This window comes from Chrysemys picta, chromosome 6, assembly GCF_011386835.1.
Source record: "Chrysemys picta bellii isolate R12L10 chromosome 6, ASM1138683v2, whole genome shotgun sequence".
NCBI lineage: Eukaryota > Metazoa > Chordata > Testudines > Emydidae > Chrysemys > Chrysemys picta.
In genome coordinates, this window is record NC_088796.1 from 2660305 (window position 1) to 2685368 (window position 25064).

Sequence of the window (25064 nt, forward strand, 5' to 3'; positions counted from 1 at the left end):
TTTTATTTGAGCACTTCACCTCCTGCCCCAGCTCTGGTTCATCCACTAACTAGGCATCTCGATCCTTCTCCAGCTGGTCCCTTCCAGGACCGCATTCCCTGCAGTTACATCACAGCTGCAGGCCCTCATGGCCCCGCAGTAACTCAGAACTGCAGCAGGGCTAGTGGGGTCAGGGTCACTCCGCTGTCTTTCGTGTTCTTGGACTGACCCAGGGGCTTGTGTTCAGGCTCCCAGCTGGATGGTGTGTGAGGGGTACGGAGGCGTCTGCAGAGTTTGATATTTCTGTATCATTTCCGTGGATAACATCTGTGTTTATTTTTATCACTTTACATTTTCACAGTTGTTGGAAATTATGGGGGATGTCAGATAATAGGCAGATCAGACAATTATTTAGTGACAGATGTTGAGATTCCAAACGTTTGATAGCCATTAAAACACAAATTATCAAATTTGTCACAGGTCAAAATATGCAATGTAAATATCTTTCAATCAACCTCTAATACATCCTCAAGCACCATTTCTTGTTGCCTATCTGTAGTTTCGGTTATGATCAGTGGAAGTAGGGTATGTGAAGTCGACATTTACCGACAACAATCAAATTCTTACAAGCCTAGTTCTTAGAGATAGAACAAGTGGGATAGAACTGCCCCACCCCCCATTCTGTAGAAAATCCAGAGCCACTGATTGTAGCCAGGGGACCAGCAGTGCTCAGACAGGAGGAAAACGAGTGGTGGGGAGCAAATGCTGTTTAAATGCAAATCTTGCTGGTGACTCAGAAATCTGAAAAGAACTTCTTCACCAGCCTGCGCGATTGCTGAACGCAACCGAGTCCGGATTCCCTTTGCTGTGAAAATGCCCCAGTCTCACATGCACCTGCTGCTTCTTCAGAGAACAAAGTTGGGTCTCAGATCTAACTTCTTTGCAGCCCGCTGTCCTGGCTGGAGCATCCCCCCTCTAGGGCGTGGGACAGTCAGGCTCCTCTGATTAGAGATCCTGTTTGCAGCTGGACACTGGCGCATGAGCTTGCAAGGCATCAGGTGAAACACATGCTCTCCCTGGCAAGCGTGAATTGCTGCACCGTTGCCTTTCCTGCTGGGATGGGTCAACGAGTTCTGCGCAGGGGCTGAGGCCCTGCATGGCCGTGACTCCCTGGCGGCTTTCCGAAGCATTGCCCTTTTCTCAGCAGCAGTTGCGTACTGGGCCGGGGCAGGCTGGTGTCTGCCCCTCGGTCGCACTGGAGCGGCCCCACTGGAGTCCGTGAGGAGGAGTAAGGGCAGCAGGGTGGGGGTTCATTCCTTCGACGCGGAAGATGGTCCAATGCAGGCTGCTACATGGAGTCTGCGCAGAGGGGGGCAGGCACAGAGCCCTCCTGGACAGGGAGACCTGGATTCTGGGGGGAATCTCCTGCACCCTGTCTCTCCTGCCTTTCCACCTTCTCCCAAGCTACCCCTTCACGGGCACCCAACCCCCCTCGGCAGTCCAATGGTGCCAGCCCCCGTGTCCTGCCCTGCGGTGTGCGGAGGATCTGCACTTTCTGCCAATGCAGTGTCTGCCCTGGGTGCAGGGGGTGCTGGCTGCCCGGCTGAGGGGCTGCTCCTACAGGTGGGGGATAAAGGCACATGGAGATGGGGTGGGAGGCCCGATGGGGACTAGGCAGGGCTGGGGATACCAGACTGGGGGGAGGCTGGGACCAGGGGTGGGGGGGCAGGAGGGTCTGGCAGGGGTGGGGAGGAGAGCTGGCGGGGGGGGGGGCAGGGGGAGAGGGAGCCTGACTGGGGAGGGGCAGGTGGCCCGGGCAGTGGTGGGGGGAAGCTGGCTCTGGGGGGGGGAGGGAGGCTGGCGGGGGCGGGGGCAGGTGGCCCGGCAGGGGGAGGGGAAGCTGGCTCGGGGGGGGAGGGGCGCTGGGGGGGGCAGCCCAGGCAGGGGGGGGCTGGCTCCGAGGGGGGCGGGGCGCTGGTGGGGGGCGGGGCTAGCAGTGGGATCCCGGGGGCGGGGCCAGGCGGCTCCTCCCGCCGCTGGGGGGCGCTGGCGGGGCCCGGTCTCCGCCCCCCCGACGCCGCGTGCAGCCGGCTCGGCGCTTCCGGGTCCGCCCGCAGGTACCGGGACCCCGGCCCGGCCCGCGCCTCTGGGGTGCTCCGGGGGGGCGGGGGCCCCATGGCGGCTCTGACCTTCTCCCACCCTTGCGGGATGGCGGGGGGGTGAGCCAGGTCGGGGGGGGTACAAGGGGGAGGGAACACGAGAGAGATGGGGTGGGGAGCAGGGACGGGGGGGTACAAGGAGGATGGGGGTGAGCCAGGCCAGGGGGGAGGGACGGGGGGGGTACAAGGAGGATGCGGGGAGCACTGATGGGGGGGGTGAGCCAGGCCAGGGGGGAACAGTGATGGAGAGGTGAGCTGCGGGGGGGAACACGAGAGATGGGGCAAGGAGCAGTGATGGGGGGGAGCAGGGCTGGGGCGGTGGAGGGGGGGGTACAAGGAGGATGGGGGGAGCAGTGACGGAGGGAGGAGCTGCGGGAGGAACACGAGAAATGGGGGCGGGAGCAGGGCCGGGGGGGGGGCAAGCCAGACCGGGGGGGGCACAGAAGATTAGCGGGGAGCAGGCCGGGGGGCACGGGAAGGGGGGGGAGCAGGGCCGGGGGGGCACGGGAAGGGGGCGGGGAGCAGGGCCGGGGGGCACGGGAAGGGGGCGGGGAGCAGGGCCGGGGGGGGACAAGCCAGGCCGGGGGGCACGGGAAGGGGGCGGGGAGCAGGGCCGGGGGGCACGGGAAGGGGCGGAGAGCAGGGCCGGGGGGGCACAGGGAGCACCATGGCGGCTCTGACCTTCTCCCACCCTTGCAGGATGCAGAGGTGGCCGGTGCTGCTCTTCCTGGCCTGGGCCTGTTTCCTCTTCTTCTGCGGCATCGGTCTCTTCACCAGCGGCTTCCTGCTCATGAGGATCGAGCTCACCAACCGCAGCTCCTGCTCGGACCCGCTGGCCGCCCCGGCCTGGGCCGGGCAGGGGGTTGCGCCCGGCGCCTGCTGGATGCCCCAGCGCGTCCCCAAGGCCGTGCTGCTCATCATAGACGCCCTGACCTTCGAGTTCGCCCGCTTCGATCCAGCTAAGGCGCAGCCCCGGCCCTACGAGAACAAGCTGGGCTTCCTGCACCAGCTGGCCGGCTCCCAGCCCCGCCACGCCCGGCTCTACCGCTTCCGAGCTGACCCGCCCACCACCACCATGCAGCGCATCAAGGGCATCACCACCGGCTCCCTGCCCCACCTTCATCGACGTGGGCAGCAACTTCGCCTCCTACGCCATCCAGGAGGACAATCTGCTCGGCCAGCTGGTGCAGAACGGTGCGTGGGCCCGGCTCACCCGGGGGTTTGCTGGCCACCTGTGGTGGGAGGGGAGGGGCCAGCTGGAGGAGGGAGCTGTGTCGGTCTGACCCACTGGTGGTAGTATGTAAACCCGAGTCCCTGCTCACTCCGCAGAGCGCGTGAGGCTTGGACAGCTCCAGCGAGGGACCCTTGGTGCTGGAGCTGGAGCGCTTCGACGTGCCTAGTCGAGCGCTGCATGTACTGGGAGCAGAGAGAGGTTGGGAGCTGCTCTCGGGGGGATGCAGGTTTGGAGCCAGGGCAGTCAGCCTGATTCCGAGACAGTGGAGCTTTGCATCTGGACAAGGTTGTTGGGAGAGCATCCCAGCCAGCCGGGGTGTCGTGGGCGGCAGTTCATCAGGCAGCTCCGTCTGTGGCTCCATCTCAGGACACATCAGGTGTGTTGTTAGAACCAGCCAGGCTGACTGCTTCTCCGAGAGTCAGCAAAGAACAGGATCCAGACCTTTTGTCTCCTCTTGCCTGCATGGGGAATGGACCTTTAGCTGGGCTAGAAGAAAGCTGTCACTCAAAGTACAGAATGTACAGTTAAGTGCTAGAGAAAGTGCTACAGTCTTAAATGGAAAAGGTTTTTATTGAGGATTTCCACGTACAATGTGGATCCTTCACAACCCCAATTAATTATATATTAGAGCATCATTTGTATCTTAAGGAGAACCTCTTTCATTATCTTCAGTTAAGGTTTCTCTCAGCCATGTCAGTAGATCCTATACCTGTAGCGGGAAAATCAATTTTTACTAATGATACAATTAAGAAGAATTTAAAAGGCCTTAATAATTTGGATCCTCCAATAAGAACTCCTTTGCCCTTCTGGGATCTGAATGTAGTGCTAACACAAATGGTGAGACGTCCTTTTGAACTTCCGGGAAGATGTTGTTTTTTATCTATCTGTAAAAACAGTGTTTTTGATAGCAGTCACTTCTGCCAGACGCAGAAGTGATTGCGAGCGTTGATGGCCGAGACACCAGTCACTGTGTTTCTTAAGGATAATGGTCCTTCGCACTCAGCATAAGTGTTCGCCAGAATAGTCTCCGGTTTTCACATGCATGAATCAATCGAGTTACCAGTTCTGTCTCCCAAGCTCCGTACTTGTGATGGGGAAGCTAATGCCAGACCTTAGCTGCGAGGAGAGTATTAGCGTTTTATTCAGACAGGACTAGAATTTCAGCAGTCTTCAAGGCTGTTTAGAGCTTATGGACCAAAAACCAAGGGAAAAGCTGTTTCTGTGCCATCTCTCTGTAGCTGGCTCAGGTATTTGTGGAGCTTGTACACGGAGGGGATTATCCATTCCTCACGGCATCAGAACTCATCCGCTAGATCAAAGGGAACATGCCTGGCTTCCTGTAGACCCGTTCCTCTGGGGGAGATTTGCAGAGCAGCACCCTAGCGTTCTGCTCACACTTCCACTAAACGTTCTGTAGATCTGGAACATTTGGCAGGCAGTCCTGCACTCCTTGTAGGACTAGGCCCCACTCTCCTGGGGCAGGGTACTGCTTACGGGTCTAGCCCAGGAGTGGGAATGGGCAGAGGACGCTGGAAGGAAGAAATGAAGGTTACTCCCCTATAACCAAGGTTCTTCGAGATGGACTCTGCATGTTCACACTCCTGTCCTGCCCCACCGTTCCCACTCCCTTGGGCTTACGTGGGATGGAACGGAGGCAGGAGTTAAACTCTTGCCCTAGATGATTCGGTGAGCGTCCCGTGAGCGTGACGAGGCTGAGTCCATCTCAAAGAACCTCGGTGACAGAGGCGTAACCGTCATTGTTCAGTCGTGTGAAATGGGAAGGCTGTCCCTGGTGCAGCCGCTGCAGAGAAGACGGCTCATACACCCGTATTGGGGAGACTGTGTGAGGATGCGGCGACGCCGCTGCTGTATGTGTGGAGAGGGGGAGGTCCGTGAGAGGATCATGCTCTTGAAGGCATGGTGCTGCAGCTGGAGAATCACTGCTGTAGGGTCTAACGCAAGAGCCTGGCCATCAGGACGTGTTGGGTCGGTTTGACACACTGCCATATCTGGCCCACTCACGCTGTGACCAGTAAGGGAGGCAGTAAGGGCCACTGGGCTTGGTGGATTTCTGATGGGAACGGGGCTGAGATCTCCCTAACTCACTTCATACGGGCCTCTGAACAGCCAGCAGGGGATGCTAACTTTTGATCACTGAGCCTGGGGGGTGGGGGAGTGGGGCTGACGCTTGGTATCCCATTGCAGATCTGGCCAGACTCCTCAAGCAGCGTGAGTAAGGCTGGGACCCCGTGCTAACTCCCGTCCTGCTTTCCCAGGGAGGAGAGTGGTCTTCATGGGGGATGACACCTGGGATGGGCTCTTTCCCCAGAAGTTCTTCCGCTCGTATTTCTTCCCGTCATTTAACGTGAAGGATCTTCACACGGTGGACGATGGGATCCTGCAGCATCTCTACCCGACTGGTGAGCTACCGTTGCCTGGGGGCTGGGACCGCGTCCTCTCTGCAGCTGCATTGCGCTGGGAGCCCAGCCGAGGTTGGGGGTAGAACTGAAGGGTCTCTGCTGCCCAGCCGAGTGCCCTAGGGTGGAGCCCAGCCGAGGACTGTTCTGCGTCCCAGCCGGGTCAGGAACTCCGGGTCCGCACCTGATCACAGCTGCAGCCCACGTAGCCTGCAGTGCTCTGCCTGGCTTCAGCAGCCCAGCGAGGCAGCTTTTCAGTCCCCAGACCCTCTAAATGCCCCTCCTCCAATCCAGAGGGAGTTAAGCATGCTGGGCCTTGCAGTCCACAGCCTAGAACGGCCTGGTCTGCCCTGGGAATGCCACACGGGAGTGGGGGACAGCGCAGGCAGTGAACGTTGTACCAGGCATTTAACCTTGAAGGGACCTTATGAAGCTGGTGCCTGCCTGGCTGTCATGGAAACGCTCAGACGGGCACATGATGTTCAGGAATGGTCAGGGCACGCTGGGAGCTGGGGCTTGCTCGAGACCTGGGTTTTGTGTGCGTTTAGCTGGACTTTGTCCAAGGCCCAGGACTGGGGGAAAGGTGCCTTTTACAGTCTATTTATAGACCTAAAGAAATGATTGTGGAGATGGGCTGTCATTGAGAAAACCAGAAATCTGCCCTGCAGGTAGGGGGAAGCCACCTTGTGGGAGAGTTTTTGTCCCTTAAATTAAAATGCATCTCTTCCTATCTGTAGATCAGAGACAGAACAGTCTGCAGTGAAGTATGTGTACAGGAGGAGACAGCCTAGGGGCTGCTCTTACTGCAGTAACCTCCCCAGTGTCTAGGCCCTTTGTGAACACAGAGGAGAATGTAATCCCTGCCCAGTAGAGCTAGCAATATAAAAGAACCAGCAGGCAAAATGACACACATTCAAGATAAAACATCAGTGTACCTATGGCTGAGGGCTGTAAGTTTGTCGAGCTGAGTTCTTCTTGGAAGTGCCTTTATCGTGGTGTGCCTCAGTTTCCCCAGCTGCACAATGGGGTGATAGTACCTACCTCGGTGGGGCTTTGAGGCTCATCTGCACCACACAAGGATTTTGAGGGCGGGGCTCTGCCAAGTGAGCAGTCCAGGTTTGTGTCTTCATACTGCATCCTTGCTTCTTCATCTTAATGAGGGTGTGTGTGGTGGGGGGTGGAATATGACAGAGTTCTGTAAAATGACTGGTGTAGAGAAAGTGAATAGAGAAGTGTTATTTACCCCTTCACATAACACAAGAAGGTCACCCAATGAAATTAACAGGTTTAGCAGGTTTAAAACAAATATAAGGAATTCCTTCTTCACACAGCATACAGTCAACCTGTGGAACTCATTGCCAGGGGATGTTGTGAAGGGCAAAAGTATAGCTAGGTTAAAAAAAGACCTCGATCAGTTCCTGGAGGACAGGTCCATTAATGGCTATTAGCCAAGATGGTCAGGGATGCGACCCCATGTCCTAGGTGTCCCTAAACCTCTGACTGCCAGTTGCTGGGAGTGGATGACAGGGGATGGACCACTCAAAATTGCCCTGTTCTGTTCATTCCCTCTGAAGCACCTGGCACTAGCCACTGTCAGCAGACGGATCCAGGACTAGCTGGCCCATTGGTCTGCCCCAGCAGGGCCGTTATGTTCTTATACCTGTGGGGGTTCCCAGCGTAGTGGAAAGGGGCGAGCCAGGCTGAAGGAAGGGTGGCCCCAGGCTGGAGTCGCTGGCTGTCTGGCTAGCAGAAGGGGACAGCTTGTGGTCTAACGTGCCCTCTCCCTCGTTCTGCAGTGGATGGTGGTGAGTGGGACCTGCTGATCGCTCATTTCCTGGGTGTGGATCATTGTGGGCACAAGCATGGACCAGACCATCCAGAAATGGCCAAGAAACTCACCCAGATGAACGAGATGCTCAGGTGACCAGTGCCTTGGGGTGGGGGGTTGCCAGCTCACTCGCCTCGGCACCTGCTTTTCTAGGGGGTGTGAGGCCCCTGAACCCAGAGCTTCTCCTCGGTAGCCTCCCGGAGATCCACCGCAGCAGCACGACGAGCCCCCGTACAGCCTTTGCAGGTGTGCTGGGCAGCAGGGGGCGCTCGCGCCGCGCGTGGCTTTGAGAACACAGCATGGAAATGACAGCTTGAAAAGGAGCCTGCCCCGCCGTGGGGCCCTGAGGCTGTCCCCCACCAGGAGAGAGGGTCACCGTCAGCCACAGGCTGTGACGCTGGCAGGGGTTGAACCGGGTCGTGGAGAGCAGGGGCTGCCCCCAGACTTTGCCCAGAGAGGCTGTGCTGAAGCCTTCGCTGAACTTGCAGAAAATATTCGAGCCCGTTGGGGCCCAGCTGAGCCTCTCGAGAATGGAGACAGTGACCCCTGGTGGTGGTGAGGCCGGGTACAGTCTGAGAAGCACTTCCGGAGCCTTGGCTAGAGGGCGCTAAGGTGGCGCAAAGCTTGGGGTCACGGAACAGCTGGAAGGGCTGGGGGTGAGTCACAAGAGCTCTGCCTGTGTGGGGTGTTGGAGCTGGAGCTGGCCGTGCTGTGCACACAGCCCCATGGCAGGCGAAAGGCTTTCCCAAAGCGTCCAGCCCCCTTCCAGGCATGTTGAATGAGCCAGAGGTTTGTGCTGGAGCCTGGGCCCCCCAGAGGATCAGCTTTAAGCCTGTTTCTGTGCGGAATGGCCTTCCAGGACCGAATTGTCGCTGCTGTTCACGTCGGATCTAGGAGGAGTCTGCTCTCTCTGGGCTCTGATTAATATTTGCATTTCTAAGGAGCCCATCAGCATAGCATCTGGGCTGCCACCCTCTGTGGGGAAGCAGCCAGCTCCTAGCACAGGAACAGGCGCGTCGTGGTTTCGCAGTGGGGCCTGGTGCTGCTTTGTTGTGCTCAGAGCCCGCCCCGGGGCTGCATCCAGGCATGGGTCAGTGCGGTGGGAGGTGACTGATGAGCCTTGTCTCATGGGCAGGTCGCTGGTGGATCACCTGGGGAACGACACCCTGCTGCTGGTGGCAGGGGACCATGGAATGACGGAGACTGGGGACCACGGAGGAGACAGCGAGAAGGAGGTGAACGCGGCGCTCTTCGTGTACAGTAAAACGCCTCTCTTTGGAGCCCACCTTCCCGAGGTAACGGAAAGGGACGGCAGCGGAGCCCTGGCTGGGGGCCTGAGTCCTGCTGGGCACATACCTGGGATGGGGCCTGCAGGGGGAGTGAGCCCAAGGGTCCCAGGAGCAGGGAGACGTCTGGCCAGCAGCAAGGAAATGTGACCCAAACACCTGTCTGCCCAGCCCAGGGCTTGAGTGGATTCCGGGGGCGGCTCCTCCTCTGTCTGTGCCCCCAGAGAGGGGCTCTCCCCTCCCGGAGAAAGTGAGGTGGGTGAGACTTTCCTTTCCCATCTGCCCGGGGGTTCAGGGATCCCCACGTGGATCCCTTCCTAGGTTCTTCGTCCCCTCTCTGCACCACCCAGCTGAGTGCAGAGAAGCCGAGCAGGGCCAAATTAACCACCAGCCATGCTAGGCCTGGGCCCTGCAGAAACCGCTAGGTCCTTCCCCACAGCAGGGATCCTCCCACTTTGGCAGGGCGCTGGGGGATGTGGCAACTAAGGTTTCTAGCTTCTCCACCCCCCTCGGAGCAAAGGGCCCAGGGGCTGCCCTCTGGCTCCCAAACAGGACCACCGTCACTGCCTCCCAGCCCTGCGCTGGGGGTATGCGTGGCAGGCCCGGGGGGATGTGGATGCAGATGGGGCCTCAGAGGTGCGGGGTGGCAGGTGCCAAGTGCATCTGTGCCCTCTGGCCCCCAGGTGGGCCTAACCCTGCCCAGAAGATCAGTGCGTGCTCATCCCCTCTAGTCTATTGACCGGATGGGCTCCCTTTCCTTATCCTCCTCCAGGAGCCGGAAACCATCCCACAGGTGAACCTGGTGCCCACGCTGGCCCTGCTGCTGGGCGTGCCCATTCCCTACGGTAACATCGGGGAGGTGATGGCTGAGCTGTTCTCGGGGGACGGCGCCGCCACTTCGGCAGCACTCAGTCAGCTCTCGGCGTATCGCATCAATGCCAGACAGGTGGGGGCAACCGGCGCTTACCAGACCCATTCCACAGAGAGGCCTAGGATCACAGAGGCAGGGCCAGGACTGGTCCCCAGGAGGCCTGGCTCCCGGTCCTCTTGTCACCCTCTAGCCACGCCTCTCGCTCTCCTCGAGAAGGCGGCCTTTTATAATCCTCCTCAGCCAGTTGGAGGGAATCCTGCCAGAACTGATCTTCCTTGTTTGGGGTCAGACATTGTTTGCTAATACAGGAGCGTTGCTGGGCCTGACCCAGCCACTCCATCCCCCTGGTCTCACTGCCAGCCCTACATGCCCCCCTCCTGCTCACAGTCACAGACAGTCGCCTGTTACCCTCGGGGAAACATTGCTGCACTTTCAGCCTGGCCTACTGCAGTGCGATGGGCGAGACGGTGTCAGCAGCCAGACTCTGGGATCTGCTGGCAGGATCGCGTGGAACGACACAGATTATAGAAGACTTCAGCGAGCCTAGATCCTAACAGAGCTGCCCGAGGAGATCGCTGTGTTAATTGTTAATGGGGCCGTCGATTAATCGGACTGTTAAACAATAGAATACCAATTGACACACATTACATAGTTTGGATGTTTTTCTACATTTTCAAATATACTGATTTCAATGACAACACAGAATACAAAGTGCACACTGCTCACTTTATATTATGATTTTTGATTACAAATATTTGCACTGTAAAAAGAACTAGTGTTTTTCAGTTCACCTCATTACTAGTACTGTGGTGCAGTCTCTTTAACATGAAAGTGCAACTTGCAAATGTAGATTTTTTTGTTTTGTTTTGTTACATAACCGGATTCAAAACCAAAACAATGTAAAACTTTACCGCCTACAAGTCCAGTCAGTCCTACGTCTTGTTCAGCCAATCGCTCAGACAAACAAGTTTGTTTACATTTACGGGCGATAATGCTGCCCACTTCTTATTTACAATGTCACCTGAAAGTGAGAACAGGCGTTCGCATGGCACTTCTGTAGCTGGCATTGCAAGTGTTTACCTCCCAGATATGCTAAACATTCGTATGCCCTGCATGCTTCGGCCACCATTCCAGAGGACATGCTTCCCTGCTGATGATGCTCGTTTAAAAAAAATGTGTTAATTAAATTTGTGACTGAACTCCTTGGGGAGAATTGTATGTTCCCTGCTCTGTTTTACCCGCATTCTGCCATATATTTCGTGTCATGGCAGTCTCGGATGATGACCCAGAACATGTTTGTTTTAAGAACACTTTCCCTGCAGATTTGACAAAACGCAAAGAAGGTACCAATGTGAGATTTCTAAAGATAGCTACAGCACTCGACCCGCGGTTTAAGAATCTGATGTGCCTTAAAAAATCTGATCGGAACGGGGTGTGGAGCTTTCAGAAGTCTTAAAAGAGCAACACTCTGATGCGGAAACTACAGAACCTGAACCACCAGAAAAGAAAATCAACCTTCTGCTGGTGGCATCTGACTCCGATGATGAAAATGAATGTGCATCGGTCCGCTCTGCTCTTGATTGTTATCAAGCAGAACCTGTCATCAGCATGGACGCATGTCCCCTGGAATAGTGGTTGAAGCATGAAGGGACATATGAATCTTTACTGCATCTGGTACATAAATATCTTACGATGCTAGCCACAACAGTGCCATGCGAACGCCTGTTCTCACTTTCAGGTGACATTGTGGACAAGAAGCAGGCAACATTATCTCCCATAAATGTAAATAAACTTGTTTGTCTCAGCGATTGGCTGAACAAGAAGTAGGACTGAGTGGACTTGCAGGCTCTAAAGTTTTACATTGTTTTGGTTTTGAATGCAGTTATTTTTTGTACATAAATCTACATTTGTAAGTTCAACTTTCATGATAAAGAGTTTGCACTACAGTACTTGTATGAGGTGAATTGAAAAATAACTTTCTTTTGTTTCTTTTTTACAGTGCAAATATTTGTAATAATAAATATAAAGCGAGCGCTGTACACTTTGTATTCTGTGTTGTAATTGAAATCGATCTATTTGAAAATGTAGAAAGCATCCAAAATATATAAATGGTGTTCTGTTATTGTTTAACAGCGCAATTAATCACAATTAATTTTTTTAATTGTTTGACAGCCCTAATTGTTAATAAAACTTGGAATAGTGGGGGACTTCCAGAAGCCTGGAAGAGCGCTCCTGTTGTGCCAATATCCAAAAGAGGTGACTCAGGGAACAAACAACCAGTTAGTCTGACACCAATCCTGTGCCAGTAATGGAATAGCTGATACAGATTCAACTGATAGATTTGCAGCTGTGCAAAGATTTTCAACCTTTTTTCATTTGCAGACCTCTAAAAAATTACAAATGGAGGTGCGGACCCCTTTGGAAATCATAGACAGAGTCTGTGGACCCCCAGGGGTCGGCGAACCCCTGGTTGAAAACCACTGATTTAAAGGATCAGAATATAGGAAACATTAGTCAGCATGGTTTTATGGAAAATCAGTCATGTCAAACAAACCTGATTTCATTGTTTGATGAGATTACAAGTTTGGTTGATAAAGGTAACTGCGTGGGTGTAATAGACTGAGACACTTGTAAGGGTTTTGACTTTAAACCCGTATGATCTGATTTTTTAAAAATGCTAGCATGATACAATATCAATAAAGCCCACGTTAAATGGAGTAAGAACCAGCTAACTGACAGATCTCAAAAACTAGTTGTCAGTGGGGAATTATCCTTGAAGGGCGGGTGTTTCTAGTGGGGTTTCGCAGGGATCAGTTCTAGGCCCAATATTTTTCAGCGTCTTCGTCAATGATCAGGAAGTGAATATAAAATCCCTGCTGATTAAAACTTGTGGGTGACACAGATGGGCAGAGAGGAAAGTAATGAGGACAGGGCGAACTGGAGAACTGCGTGTGCTCGGTCCATTCAAACAAAATGCATTTTCATACAGCCGAATGCCACGTTGTACATTGAAATGAAGAGTGAGAAGTGAGTTCATTACAGTGTGTCAGTACCTGCATGGGGGAGACTCCCAGGTACTAAATGGCTCTTAAATCTAGCAGGGCAAGGCAGAGCGAGAACTAGTGGCTGGAAGGCGAAGCCAGACAAATTCAGGTTCAAAATGAGGCTGATTAGAGGCCTGCCTGGAAGATGCTTTAGTCAAACACAAGTCACTGGGCTCAGTGCTGGGGTAATGGTGAAATTCTCTGGCCTGGGTTACACGGGAGGTCAGATGAGATGATCCAATGGTCCCTTCTCTCCACAGTCTCCCTGAATCGCCGACTGTGGCTTATGCAGCCCCTGTGTGTGCTGGCCGCAGCTGGCGCTGGCCTGGGCAGAAGAGGGCAGGGCTGCTGTGGGTGGGTTTCCATTGGCAGGTGTTTGGGGACGCTCTGGACCAGCCCCTGTCTGAGGGAGTGGGGAGGCAGCAGTGAGCGTTTCCATTGTAACCCTGGCCCTTCTCTGCAGGTGGACCGTTTCCTGCACTCCTACTCGCTGGCTGCCCAGGACCTGCCGGCCGAGCGGCTCCGGCACCTGCGGGAGCTTTTCTCTGCCGCGATGGAGGAGCACGACCGGCTGCTGGCCCAAGTGCGGGAGGGGCTGCCCGCATCGCCCGAGCTGGAGGCCAGGCTGGGGCGACTGGTTGGCCGCTTCCAGCGTTACCTGCGCGAGGCCCGGGCCGTGTGCATGGAGTCCTGGGCCCGCTTCCACCCCCTGCGCATGGTGGCTGGCTGTGCGCTCATCGCCGCCTCCTGCCTGCTCTGCTGCGTCGCCTCGGAGCTGGCGGCAGCCCTGGACTTCTCCTACCGAAGCCGCCTCCTGTACCCGCTTCTCTGGGGCCTGGCGGTGGCAGCTGTGCTGGGGTTGGGCCACCTGCTCACCAGGGAGGGGCTGGACCTCATTCTGGTGTTGTCGTGGTCGGCTGCCGCCTCCCAGCTGGCCTTCTTCTGGCACTCGTGGGGCCGCCGGTCCCGTCGAGCCCATTTGGCTGGTGGCCAGCCGCCGGTAGCCAGCGCGGGCCTGTGGCAGAGGTTGCGAGCGTGGCAGGGGCTGGTCCTCCCCATGGGCATCCTCTTCATCCGGTGCTGCGCCATGTTCTCGGACAGCTTCGTGGTGGCCGAGGCCCGGGTGGCCCCGTTCCTGCTCGCGTCCCTGGCCATCCTGCTGGTGGGGAAGCTGCACTGGCACGGCCGGCTGACCGCTCCAGAAGTCCCCAAGCAACCCCCGGGCTCTGCCTTTTACCAGAAGGAGAGCTGGCAGCTGCTGTGCCTCCTGGCTGTGCTCCTGGCCTGCCTGCGCCTCTCGGGCCTTTTCCACCAGTGCCGCGAGGAGATCCCGCACTGCCAGCCCTCGTCCTTCCTGGCCCCCCTCGCCAGCCTGCAGAGCACTCAGGCCAAGAACCTCTTCTACCTCCTGTGCGTGGCCTCGCTGGCCGGGCTGGTCTACGCCGTGCGGCGCTGGCTGCGGCACTACGGGAACCTGAACAGCACCAGCCCCCTGGTGCTCTTCGTGCGCTGGGCCTTCCCGCTGGCGGCCGTCTGGATCACTTGCTACTGGGCCGTCACCTCGGGGGCGGAGGACACGCTGGGCAAGCTGCAGGAGCTGGTGCAGGTGGCGCTGGTGGGCTTCCCACGGGCCGTCTACGGCCTGGCGTCCCTGGGGCTCCTGCTGGCGCTGTGGACGCCCGTGACGGTGTTCGTGAAGGACAGCCGGGAGTCAGTGGGGCCCATTGTGACCCCTTATCAGGGGGCCCCCAGCTCCCAAGCCGACCTCCAGCACGTCATCCCACAGATCTACAGGAGGATGCAGGAGTCTCTGAAGAGCCAGCTAGACAGGGGTCACCAGAGGGCCACGGTGGCAGCCTACGGGCTGGGGAGCGTGTACTCAGCCACCCTGGTCATAGTTCTCACCCTGCTGGGCTTCCTCCTGCTGATGCTGCACAGCGAGAGGATGAGCCTCGCCTTCCTGCTCCTCTTCCTGGAGGCCTTTGTGCTGCTGCGGATCCACGCCTGTGTCGTGAGCCTCGCCGGGGACACCGGTGAGCTGGGGGCGGCCAGGGGGGGGTTCTCTCTTGGTTGGGGGGTCCCAGACTCTCCTACACACTGGTCCCAGGCCCCGCTGCCCATCCTGGAGCCTGGGATGCACCGAGCCCTGTCTCATGGCTGCAAGAGTCGCCGCAGGCCCAGGCAGCGCAGGGGCTGGGCTCCAAGGGACCCCGCTCTGTGGGGCTGGTTACTGGGTGCCTGTGTTGTCAGTGGCTCTGGCTGACCGCAGGGGAGAGGGAGAGAAGGCCTGAGGCTGGGGGATAGGGCCCCTTGTCGGGTGGTGGGGTCCCTGCTGTTATGGGGAGGGTTGCTCACACTCCACACCTGGGCTAACTGCCCGGCGGGAGGGAGCTGAAGGGCCACACAGTTCCCTGCACCCTTCTGGCGAGAAGACCCCCAGCCTGGTGCTTTGCCCAGGAGGGCACCTACCATCCTTAACCCGGGTGAAGAAGGTCAAGGTGCCCAGTGCTGGAGCCTGGTTCATCCCTCCCCTTCTCAGGGGCGAGGGCAGGGAAAGGGCTAACGCTGGCCCTGTCTGAGCTGTGGGTCAGACCATCTCCAGAGGCTTGCCCGTGATGCTGGTCTCTCTGTCCCTCCCAGAGCCCTTCGTGGTCCCCTGGTATGCGGTCACCGCCTGGGTTTTTGCTGCCACCCAGTTCTTCTATTCCACGGGCCACCAGCCCATCTTCCCAGCCATCCACTGGAACGCAGCCTTCGTGGGCTTCCAGGAGGGCCACAGCACCCACCTGCTGCCCGCTGTCCTGGTGGGGGCCAACACGTTCGCCTCCCACATCCTCTTTGCAGGTAAGTGAATTTCCTCTGGAGCCCGGCTGCTTTGACAGGCCGCCCGGCTCGCCGCTGAGGGAGCAGCCAGCTCCCCGGGGTTCTCCTGCAGACCCACTAGTGAGCCAAGCCACACTGCTCTCATGTGACCGGTGAGCAGAATGAAGCTGGCATCCGAGGGGTTAACAGTCCCTGCTGGGCCCTGTGCAGGACAGCAATCCCCACCCCGCCCCGCAGCTGGGTGTGTCCCCCCCGGGCGCCGGGACGCCTGGTAACTTCGGTGCCTTTGTCCTTGAGGTAGTCGGCTGCCCTCTGCTCCTGCTCTGGCCCTTCGTCTGTGAGGCGCCCAACTCCCAGAGGAGGAGGCTGAAGAAGGAGCTGCGGGAGGAGCTTCAGGAGGAGGAGGAGCCCGTGATGGAGATGAGGCTGCGGGAGTCTCCGGAGAGGTTCTCAGCGGCTCTGCTGCAGTTGGGGCTCAAGTACCTCTTCGTGCTTGGCGTGCAGGTAGGGGCGGGGGGCCCAGCATTGACCTGTGACAGTGTGGACACCGAAGGGTTAATAACGAGGCCCGCAGTGTGGGGTGGGAATGGGACTGTTCCCTGAGCTCTCAGCCGGGGCAAAGAGTGACAGTGGGTGGAGGCGGAGTGGCAGTTCGCTGCGGTGCCGCTGGCTCCGGGGCGTGCGACCTGCCACCCAAACCCGCCTGCCCTTCTCCGCCACGCCCCTCGGCTCCTGCTGATCGAAGCGTGGTTCTGTTCGGACGGCGGGGGGCTGCTGCCGCGCCTGGCCCGTGCCGGGGACTCCCTGGAAGCCGGACGCGCCTCGCTTGGCAGCCAGCCTGGAAATCTGGCTGTGGACGTGCTCAGCTTCCAAGTAAAAACCAGGGGTTTGCTCCCTGCCAGCACCACAGTCGCAGCCTGGGCTCTTTCCCTCTCCCGCGAAGGGTTCTGCGGGACAGGGTTTGCCCTTGATACCACCTGTGCAGCCCGAGGGCCACTGATCGGAACGGGAGTCAGTGCTGATGACACCGACGCACAGGAGGGAAGGGACTCGAGCTCCCGCTCCTAGGGCTGGGCTAGCTCTGCAGGGCTCACCCGGAGGGAAAAGCAGTAAAGACATTTCTGTCCCTACAGGCAGCGGCTCAGACTCGGGTGCACGTGGGGCAGATTTGCTGAGTGCGGGGGGCTGTACTGACAGGCGCTTTGAGGGGCTGTTACGTTAATAGACATCGGGACGCTGAGTCCAGGTTGCCCTCAGTCCTCTCCTACCCAGTGCTGAAAAGGTCTTGGGACTCATGCCGATCTCCGCGAGTGGGAGCGCTGCAATGGCTGGGCCCAGTGGCATGAGTTCAGGGTGGATTGTCAGCCAGACCCCCTGGCTTAGCTTGGGCCCATCCAGTCTCACCCTTCTGGGATAATGAGTCGGAGATGGGGCAAGTTCCCCGGGTCAGCCCGAGGATTTCCTTGTGGCTGCTGGGTTCCTTGGAGCTAATGAACACAAATGGGGTTTCCCTCTAGTCCCCTCGCACCAACTCCCATGGTGCATTGGCCTTCTGCCAGGGGTAAGTGTTGGCTGCATCTTCACTGGAACGTGACGCTGGTCTCTGCTGCACCTCTGCCCCTTCGGGCTGTGAGTCCGGGGGTGCCCCCGTAACAGCTCTGCCAGGCGGGGGGTGGGATTCGGGAGCAGGGTGGTGGTAGCTGCTGCTGCGTCTAGCCATACACGCAACTACGTGGGGTTGGCTCTTCGAGCCCGTCTCCATTCCAGCGCCTTGAAGCTGTGTCTCGCTAACTCCTTTTCTGTGATACCCCCAAGGATGTTTTGGGTCTTGCAGCCTTTCTCTTACCCTCCACTCCCAAGTTTAACACCCTGGTTCCTGTATATTCTTCTGATCTGCTTTTCCCGTGTCCAAACTGTCTGCGCGTGGGCTCCCCCAGCTTTTCTGACATTGGTCCCACCTTCCCACTTCCCCGAATGAGTTCATTCCGAGCGCCGGCCATTCTTGTGGCTCCAAGCAGCCATCGTAACGTTCTCATTTCCACTCTCGTCAAGATCTGCTGCTGTCTCTGCCCCAGTGCCCAGCATGCGGAGCTGTACAGAAGTGAATTGTACGTAATTACCGTCTGGTAGCTCTTACTCGTCAGGCTGACTGCGTTCTCCTATCACAGATCACTCCACTCGCTTCGCTCCATTTACTCCACGGCTTTCCTGTTCTGCTTAGAATTTCATTGTTTCCTGGACTGTCAAACTAGCTACTTGACCTTCATCATCTGCTAAAAGCAGGCACCAGGGTGCCACTCTGTATGTTGGGTGTAAGTGCCTCGAGCATCAGTGTGAACGAGAAGGGGCTTAGTGCCGAGCCGTGGTGTGCTCTGACTTGCTAGACGCGGCTCAGGTTCTCCGCCTGGCCTTCTGGCAGTGGTAACAGCGCGCTTGCCTACGTCCCGGACGAGTCTGACACAGTGTCGGTCTTCGTTCTCCACCCCCACGTGACTTCTCTCAAGCCTTCCCAAGATCCATGAACACTGTGTGCAGGGTTTTCCTCTTTCCTCTGGGCTTTTGCGCAAGCGCTCTTAATGCAAAGATAGCACAAACCCAAACTCACTGTCGCTGATGGTAGCTTCTTAAAAACATGTTTTCTAAGTGCCAGCCCTGCAAATTCCCCCTGGATTGGAGGAGTCCAGCTGGGCTCTCTCCATCTCTTGCCTCATCCCCAGCCATAAAGGTTTTGCAGGCAGGTTCCAGTGGAGTTGCCCAGGGATAATGGAGGACCCAGTTTGGCCCTGCATATTCCTGGGACCTAGCTAACAGTTCTGTTGGTGTGTGAGCTGGAGCGACTCCACTCCCTGTTCTGTAGCTTGGCTGGCCCGGCGGAGCTGGTGGGAGCAGGTGTGACTGACCCCCGGACCCCCCCCCCCCACTCCGGCGAAGGGGCTGTATGCTGGGAAGGGGCTGCCTGTACCTTGTCCCTTTGCCCTGTGAAGACAGGGGCACATCTGATGTCAGTTGAGTGCAGCCTGTGGTGTCCTGGCAAGTTGTAGATCTCCCGCTGTGAGACTCCTTCCCTGCTTGGTTATAGTTCTTCTCTCTGTGTGTGGCTTATAATCCTAGCCACTCCCCACAGCCCGGGGGCCTGGTGTCTGTCCCCAGGGGAGACTGGGCTGGCTCTCCCATCTCCCTCATTGAAATCCATGCGCTGGGGAGACACTACATGTCCCCAGTGGCTGCAGCCCCTTCGGAGGTATGTGCACAGTGTGTGTGCCCCATAAGGCGGGAGAGGAGGGAAGGGAGTCCCTTTTGGGGTGTTAATTAACTTGCTTTCCCATGATGCTCGCTGCACCTGGCCCAGTGACCTGCCTGGCTTCATACCCTTTGCCATGGGCTGGGTGAGGCTTCTAAGGGGGATGTGTAACTCTGCCTTCTCCCTGTTCTTCCCCACAGCTCCTGGCCTGCGTCTGGGCAGCCATGATCCTCAGGAGGCATCTCATGGTCTGGAAGGTGTTTGCCCCAAAGTAAGTCCCAGGAGCTCCCCTCTGACCTGGGGTTGGCCTCTTGCTCCTGGCAGCTTGACGCCTAGTCATAGATTCCAAGGCCAGAAGGGGGTGCTGCAGGGCAGGATTTGGGGGCATGGAAGAGCTGTGGAGTTGGCGACACTCATACAGCGAGATAAGGGGCGATTAATCACTGGAGCAGATCGGCAGGGCAGTGGGGCTCCTCCCTCGCTTGGAGCCTGTAAGTCCAGGCTGACTGGTTCTGAAAGACACAAGCTGTTGGGCTGGAGTCAGGACCCAGTGGGATACCCTGGCCCGTGTGGGCAGGAGGCCCGAGATCTGGCTTTGGGATCTGTGACCCCTCAGCCCCTCACTGTCAAGAGAGTCAGATTCAAACTAGAAAGCTAGATTTGCCAGAGCAGTCTAGGCCGGGGGCATGGGGCAGGGGAGGTGACGGTGGCGGGGCGGACCCTGGTCCCTGGCAGGGACGTGGGCTGCAATGCATGCAGTGTGTCTGTCCTGCCTGCAGGTTCCTCTTTGAGGCTCTGGGCTTCATGGTGAGCAGCATCTGCCTCCTGCTGGGGATTTTCCTGGTGATGCGTGTGGACTGCGCGGTCAGTGCCTGGTTTGAGCAGCTCCAGACCAGATAACGTCTGAGCAGCCGAGATGCAGGGAACCCGACGCGGAGCATCGTCCCCTGAGGTGACGGCTGGGGCCCTGCTTCGCAAGGCCAGGCGGGACCTGGGAGCCGCCACCATGGACAGTAGCCGGGGATTATCCCTGTCTCCCTGCTGGGCGCGACAGAGCGGGGCTGGCTGGTCTCTGGCCTCACTCACTGTGTCATTGAACTCTGAGCTCAACTTCATTGCCTCCCGCCAGGTGGGTTTGGAGCCCAGGCCAGGCACGTTCGGCCGCAACGAAGGGTCTGTTGGGGGAGGGGACGAAAGCACAAAGCCTCAAGTGCCCTCCTGTAGTTGGATATTACTGGCATTTCCCTGACATCTCTCCTCGCTGGGCAGAACGCACCGCTGGCCACTGCGGGGCTGTGTGCTGCCTTGGTGTTTGCTACCTCGCCTGGGGCAGAGACGGGGCCTCGTCGACTGAGGAGCTCCTGGGGGGTGTGGGCACCAGAGGAGTGACCTCCCTGTTCTCTGCCCGTGCAGCAGCCTCCTCCCGGTCCCTGGCTCCCAAAGAGGGGAGTCCGGGCAGCGCACGTCCCTGGGCTTGGGCAGCAGCAGCTTCTCTGAGGCTGCTCCACCCGCGCTGAAGGAGGAATTGTCTGCTGCTGTGTGATGGGGACGCCCCCTGCCTCACTGATTCTGGTCTTCCTCAGGGTTGCGCGTGTGAGTGCCGCACCCTGCTGAAGTGTGTGTGTGTGTGTGTGTGTGAGAGAGAGAGAGAGAGAAGCCTGCAGAGCATGGTGCTTTCAGATGGTACCTGGGGCTGGGTTAGCAACAGTCTGTACAAAGTCTGTTGGAAACTGCTGGGGAGGGAGACAGCAAGGAGGGAGGGAGCTGTACCCAGGAATGAAATCCTTTCTGAGCCAGGGCTTCAGCCTTTTCTGGTATCCAAACAGAGGCCTCGGCTGTAGCAGCCAGAGCCCCCCCACCCCCGTCTCCTGTTCTGGTGCATGCCCTGGAATCTGCTGTGGAGCTGTGGCTGCTCCCAACCCCACGCTTGTGATGACGAGTGACCCAAGCAGTGTGGCTGGTTAATAAGCACAGCTGAATGGCAGCCAGGCAGTGACAGGGCCTAGGATCAAGGCTCCTTGTTAAAGGAGGAAGGGAGAGCCAAGAACTGCAGGCCGAGCCACTGGCGTGGGCTCATTGGTGGCTGGAGACCAGGGCTCGAAAGCTTTTGGGAGCAGATAACGCCCCGGCAGGATTGATGGCTTAGCGCCTGCAGAAACACCGGGGCACCACCTGGAGTCGAGGTTGGGCCACATCTCACAAGCTCGGCAGGGTGGGGCCTGGCCGCGTGGCTGGAAGATCTGTAAGAAAACCCTAAGTGCTGCAGGTGGTGGTGGTGGCGATTCAGAGCACGGTGCTTTTTGCAATACAGACCTGGGGGCTCCAGCCTGGGGTGTTTTGCTGCTTTGGGTGACCTCTCAAAGGAGCTGTCCCAACCTCACTCCTACTACTTATGATCATGAGATTGTATCCCTTCTTCGCAGGGGTTAACCGTGGGGCCTGGCTAAATTCCAGTGACGGTCCCATTCTGCAGTTAGGGTCTTCTTCCCTTCCTGCCCTAAGCCATTGTGGTATTACTTGGTGCTATTAAACCCTGCTGTCTCCCCCGGGGTGGGTGAAGCGATCTGTGCTGGGTACGGCAGCTCTCGAGGGCAAAAGGAGCTAAGAGCTGTTTGCCGGGGTCATTGACTTGATTGCTTTTTGAGCCCCGTCTCTTTCTGGCTTTGAACCAGAGCTGTACGTGTCTGACTTCAATTCACTGTGCTATGGCTGGGGTAGTTCTGGGCCCTGCCTCTGGGTCCTTTAGTGGCCCCCAAAGTTATCCTGCCTGGCTGAACTGCTACTGTTAGCCCCAAAGCGCCCAGCTGGTCTGAAGGGGGCGTGTCTTGTGGGTGGGTTTGGCTAGTCGCTGTAATTCTGTGGGCCCCGTGTTTGCCCTCCCTGGGATAGTAGCTGAGCGGGTTGGTTAGACGGGGTCACCTGCTATAGAATGGTTCTCTGCTGTAGCTGCTAGTGCAGACCCTGTTGAGTCCTGCTGGCCAGTTCGCAGGGATTGCCCATGGGCACGGGACCGGCATGGGTGCAGGTGGCATTCGAACTCTAGGCAACTCGCATTGCTGAAGCCAGGGAGTGACCCCCACCGTATCACCTGTGTTTACCTGATGCCCAGCCGTGCAGCCTAGTCCGTAGCCACTAGTCTGAACGGCCTTGCAGGACAACTCTCTGTGGTCTTTAAAGCTGTATTACTGTCCCACAACATCCCTGTCGCGAGCCAGGAGTCTGGGCTTTGCTTTCCCCTTCTCCCCAATGTCAGCCGAGCTCCCTTTCGTCAGGAGCTTTCACTGCCCTGCTCAGCGCTTCGGGGCGTGTCACTGGAGATCTCCGTGCGCTTTGCAGCTAACGGCCTCCAGCCTTCCCCCTCCGCCCCGTCAGCTCTGGATTAGCCCCTGAGGCACTTGTGGCTGTGGTGTGCCCATGGTCACGCAAGCAGGAACACAGCCCAGGAGTCCTGGCTCCATGAAAAGCACAAAACTCTGCCCCCCCCCCCTTAACTCATACTGTGTCCCCTGCCAGCTCAGGGTGGGGCTGAAACTGATTTTGAATTTTTTAATCTTTAAAATGTTTAAGTCCCATTGTTCTTGTAGCTACAGAGTGGGCTAGTGAATTTGGGCACAGGCCTGGGCGCTGGGACTCCTGATTTCTGATCCCAGATCTGCCACAGACCGTGAGACCTTGGGCCAATCACTCTGCCTCAGTCTCCCAGTCAATGAAATAGAAATAATCTAATTCCCTCGAGACGCTGCACTGGGCTGTCAGGGTGCACGTCTTCACTGGAGTGAGGCTCATGGAATAGTTACATCGCGGGAGTGCCAAGGAGCCCTGGGTAGGATTCGGGACTTGTTGTCCCGGTCGCTGTACCGAGGGAGACTAGGCTGCTGACCCGAGGAACTGGGTCCAAGCAGACAGATGACCCAGCGGGGGCTATCGACATGCTTGCCATTTTGTACGTGTCTAGGTCTGTAGTCGTTTTTTCCAGCTGCCCCTGAACCTAGCCGCTTAGCTGCCATTCCGGTTAATGTACCAGAGACGCCGGAGAGCCCCAGGGTTACACTGCGGGGCAATGAGTTAAGAGTTGTCCAGTGCTTGGAGACCTTGGAAGCGTGCCGTGCTGGTTGTTCTAGTGGATGGAAACGGGCGGTGCTTGTTAATTGAACACTCTGAACTGCAGCACTGAGGCTGCCGCTCGCTGGGCCCAGCCAGGGCGTGCGGGTTCTAGGGGAGTTAGGGGTGTGTTCGGTCTCTGAATTCAAGGGGTGCTATTGAGGAAGAAAATCCTGCCATCTGTTTCCTCTCCCAGCCTGTCAGCACAGCATCTAGGCACTGTTACAATGTCAGCATCCCAGTGAGCCCTGGCCAGAGCCTGGCGCACATTCTCCCCACTCCCTTCCATCCCAGCGGGGGTGCACTCCATTCAAAGGGGGGATTTGCATTGTTCCCGAAGCAGGGCCAGGCTGGAGCCCCCCTTGATGCCCCTCGACGGGGATTTCAGTAGGTTGGGACATGGGGCAGGAGGGTCATCCATCATCTGCTCCTTAAACTTGTCCCTCCGCAGTGTCTACTGGGGCACTGTGCAGAGACACTATCCATGGGATGCAGGCCTAGCCTCTCATAGGCCCTGTAGATCAGGGCCAGTACCTACAAATAGATCTGGCGATGCCTGTCTGTCTGTGCCGGTGTAAAACTCCATTCCGGCCGTGCACCCCCCACCCAAGGGTTGGACAAGTGCAGTGTGTGCAGAGCTTTGGCATGGGAGAGCCATAGACACATGTGTGTGATTGGGTCTAATTTCTAAAGCCTGGGTGGGAAGAGGTGGGAGCTGGTCACAGACTGTGTTCTCAAGGCCTTGGTCCTGTCTGGTTTATTCCACAGCTTCACATATGTCAGCACCAGTCTACAATTAAGCCTGTTTCCTTTTGCTCCCATTCATCCTATTTTGGTTTATCCTCCCTTGCAATGTTTTAAACCATTCGCCTCCCTTAGGGGTGCCAACACCCTCTCAGTAGGTCGCTGGGCATTGCATCCCCATTGCCCCCTGGGGAGGTTGTGTGGTCCAGCAGACAGCACACAGGGCTGGGATTCAGGAGACCTGGCTCTGCCATTGACTGGCCATGTGGCTTTGGGCAAGTTGCTTCACCTTGCTGTGCCTCAGGGACCCCGTCTGGGAAATCGGGGAAACAGCCATTTATGTAAAGCACCTTGAGCACGCGGGAGCAAAGTGCTCTAAAGATGCTGGGCACTACCGGGCATCTCTGTGGAGCTGATTGTCGCTTTTCTTTCTGCTGGAGCAACTCAGCCGACAAGGGGGAAGTGGCTCTGGAGTCTCTGCCAGTGAGTAGAAATTTATAACGGAGACAGGAGGGGGCAACTTGGCAGCAGTCGCTCATCTAAAAGCATCACCTCTGGACCACTCCAGTCATGGGACAGAGCTGGCGCGTGCTCCAAACAGAGGAGTGGGAAGACTGTGTTCTCTTTTCACGTCTGCAACTGACCTGCTGTGATCTTGGGCAAATTGTTTCACTTCTTGTGTCGGTTTGCCTAAAATTGGGATAATACTGTCCTATCTTAGCAGGGGTATTGCGAGGCTGAGTGGTCTGTAAAATGCAGTGAGATTCTCATTGAAGGAGCTAGAAACTAATTAACGGTTTTGTTTAATTATATAATCACTAGGTGGTGGGGAAGATTTGCTTTGTGAGTTTGGATGTTGCTTCTCCTAACTAAATCCAACTAGGGTAACTCGTGAGTGGTCTCTGAGCCCAGCTCCAGTCCCATATCTAGGCTATTGTCTGTTAACCTTCTTTTAGGGAAAATGGAAGGTGAAAGATTGAACTCGAGAATGTTGGCAGGTGGCCCCTGCCGTTGGTCTGGTTCTGTGCTGCGGCAAAACTGATCCTTGCAAATAAAGTGTGAGATCCAAAATGAAGGTGAGCCTGGGCTGCTTTGTACTTGTGTGGGGTGGGGAAGGGAGGCAGCAACCTGGCAGCGGACAGGGTGTAACCCGTGCAGAAGAGGTGAAGAAGGGCAAGCGGGGAGGTGTGGGGCTGTACTGCATTGGAATGGGGGGCAGGGGGCAGCTCCGAGAAGGGTGCCAGCGAGCAGGCCCATGGGTACGGCGTGGGGTAGGGCCATCGCCGTGTGCCAGCCCTAGCACCCATGGGCCTCCTGCACCTCCCTCATGACAGCTT

At 57.4% G+C, this 25064-nt stretch overlaps 1 protein-coding gene across 1 annotated transcript; it reads left to right on the forward strand.

Annotated features, from left to right (window-relative positions):
* The first annotated feature begins 2078 nt into the window (after nt 1–2078).
* Nucleotides 2079–24798, forward strand: PIGO (phosphatidylinositol glycan anchor biosynthesis class O). The gene is given in 12 exon segments (XM_065598620.1): nt 2079–2198; nt 2838–3249; nt 3251–3332; nt 5649–5792; nt 7586–7709; nt 8753–8912; nt 9676–9849; nt 13282–14851; nt 15459–15662; nt 15943–16145; nt 19083–19153; nt 19662–24798. Coding segments are annotated over 12 exon segments (3309 nt in total). The 5' UTR covers nt 2079–2154; the 3' UTR covers nt 19783–24798.
* Nucleotides 24799–25064: the final 266 nt, after the last annotated feature.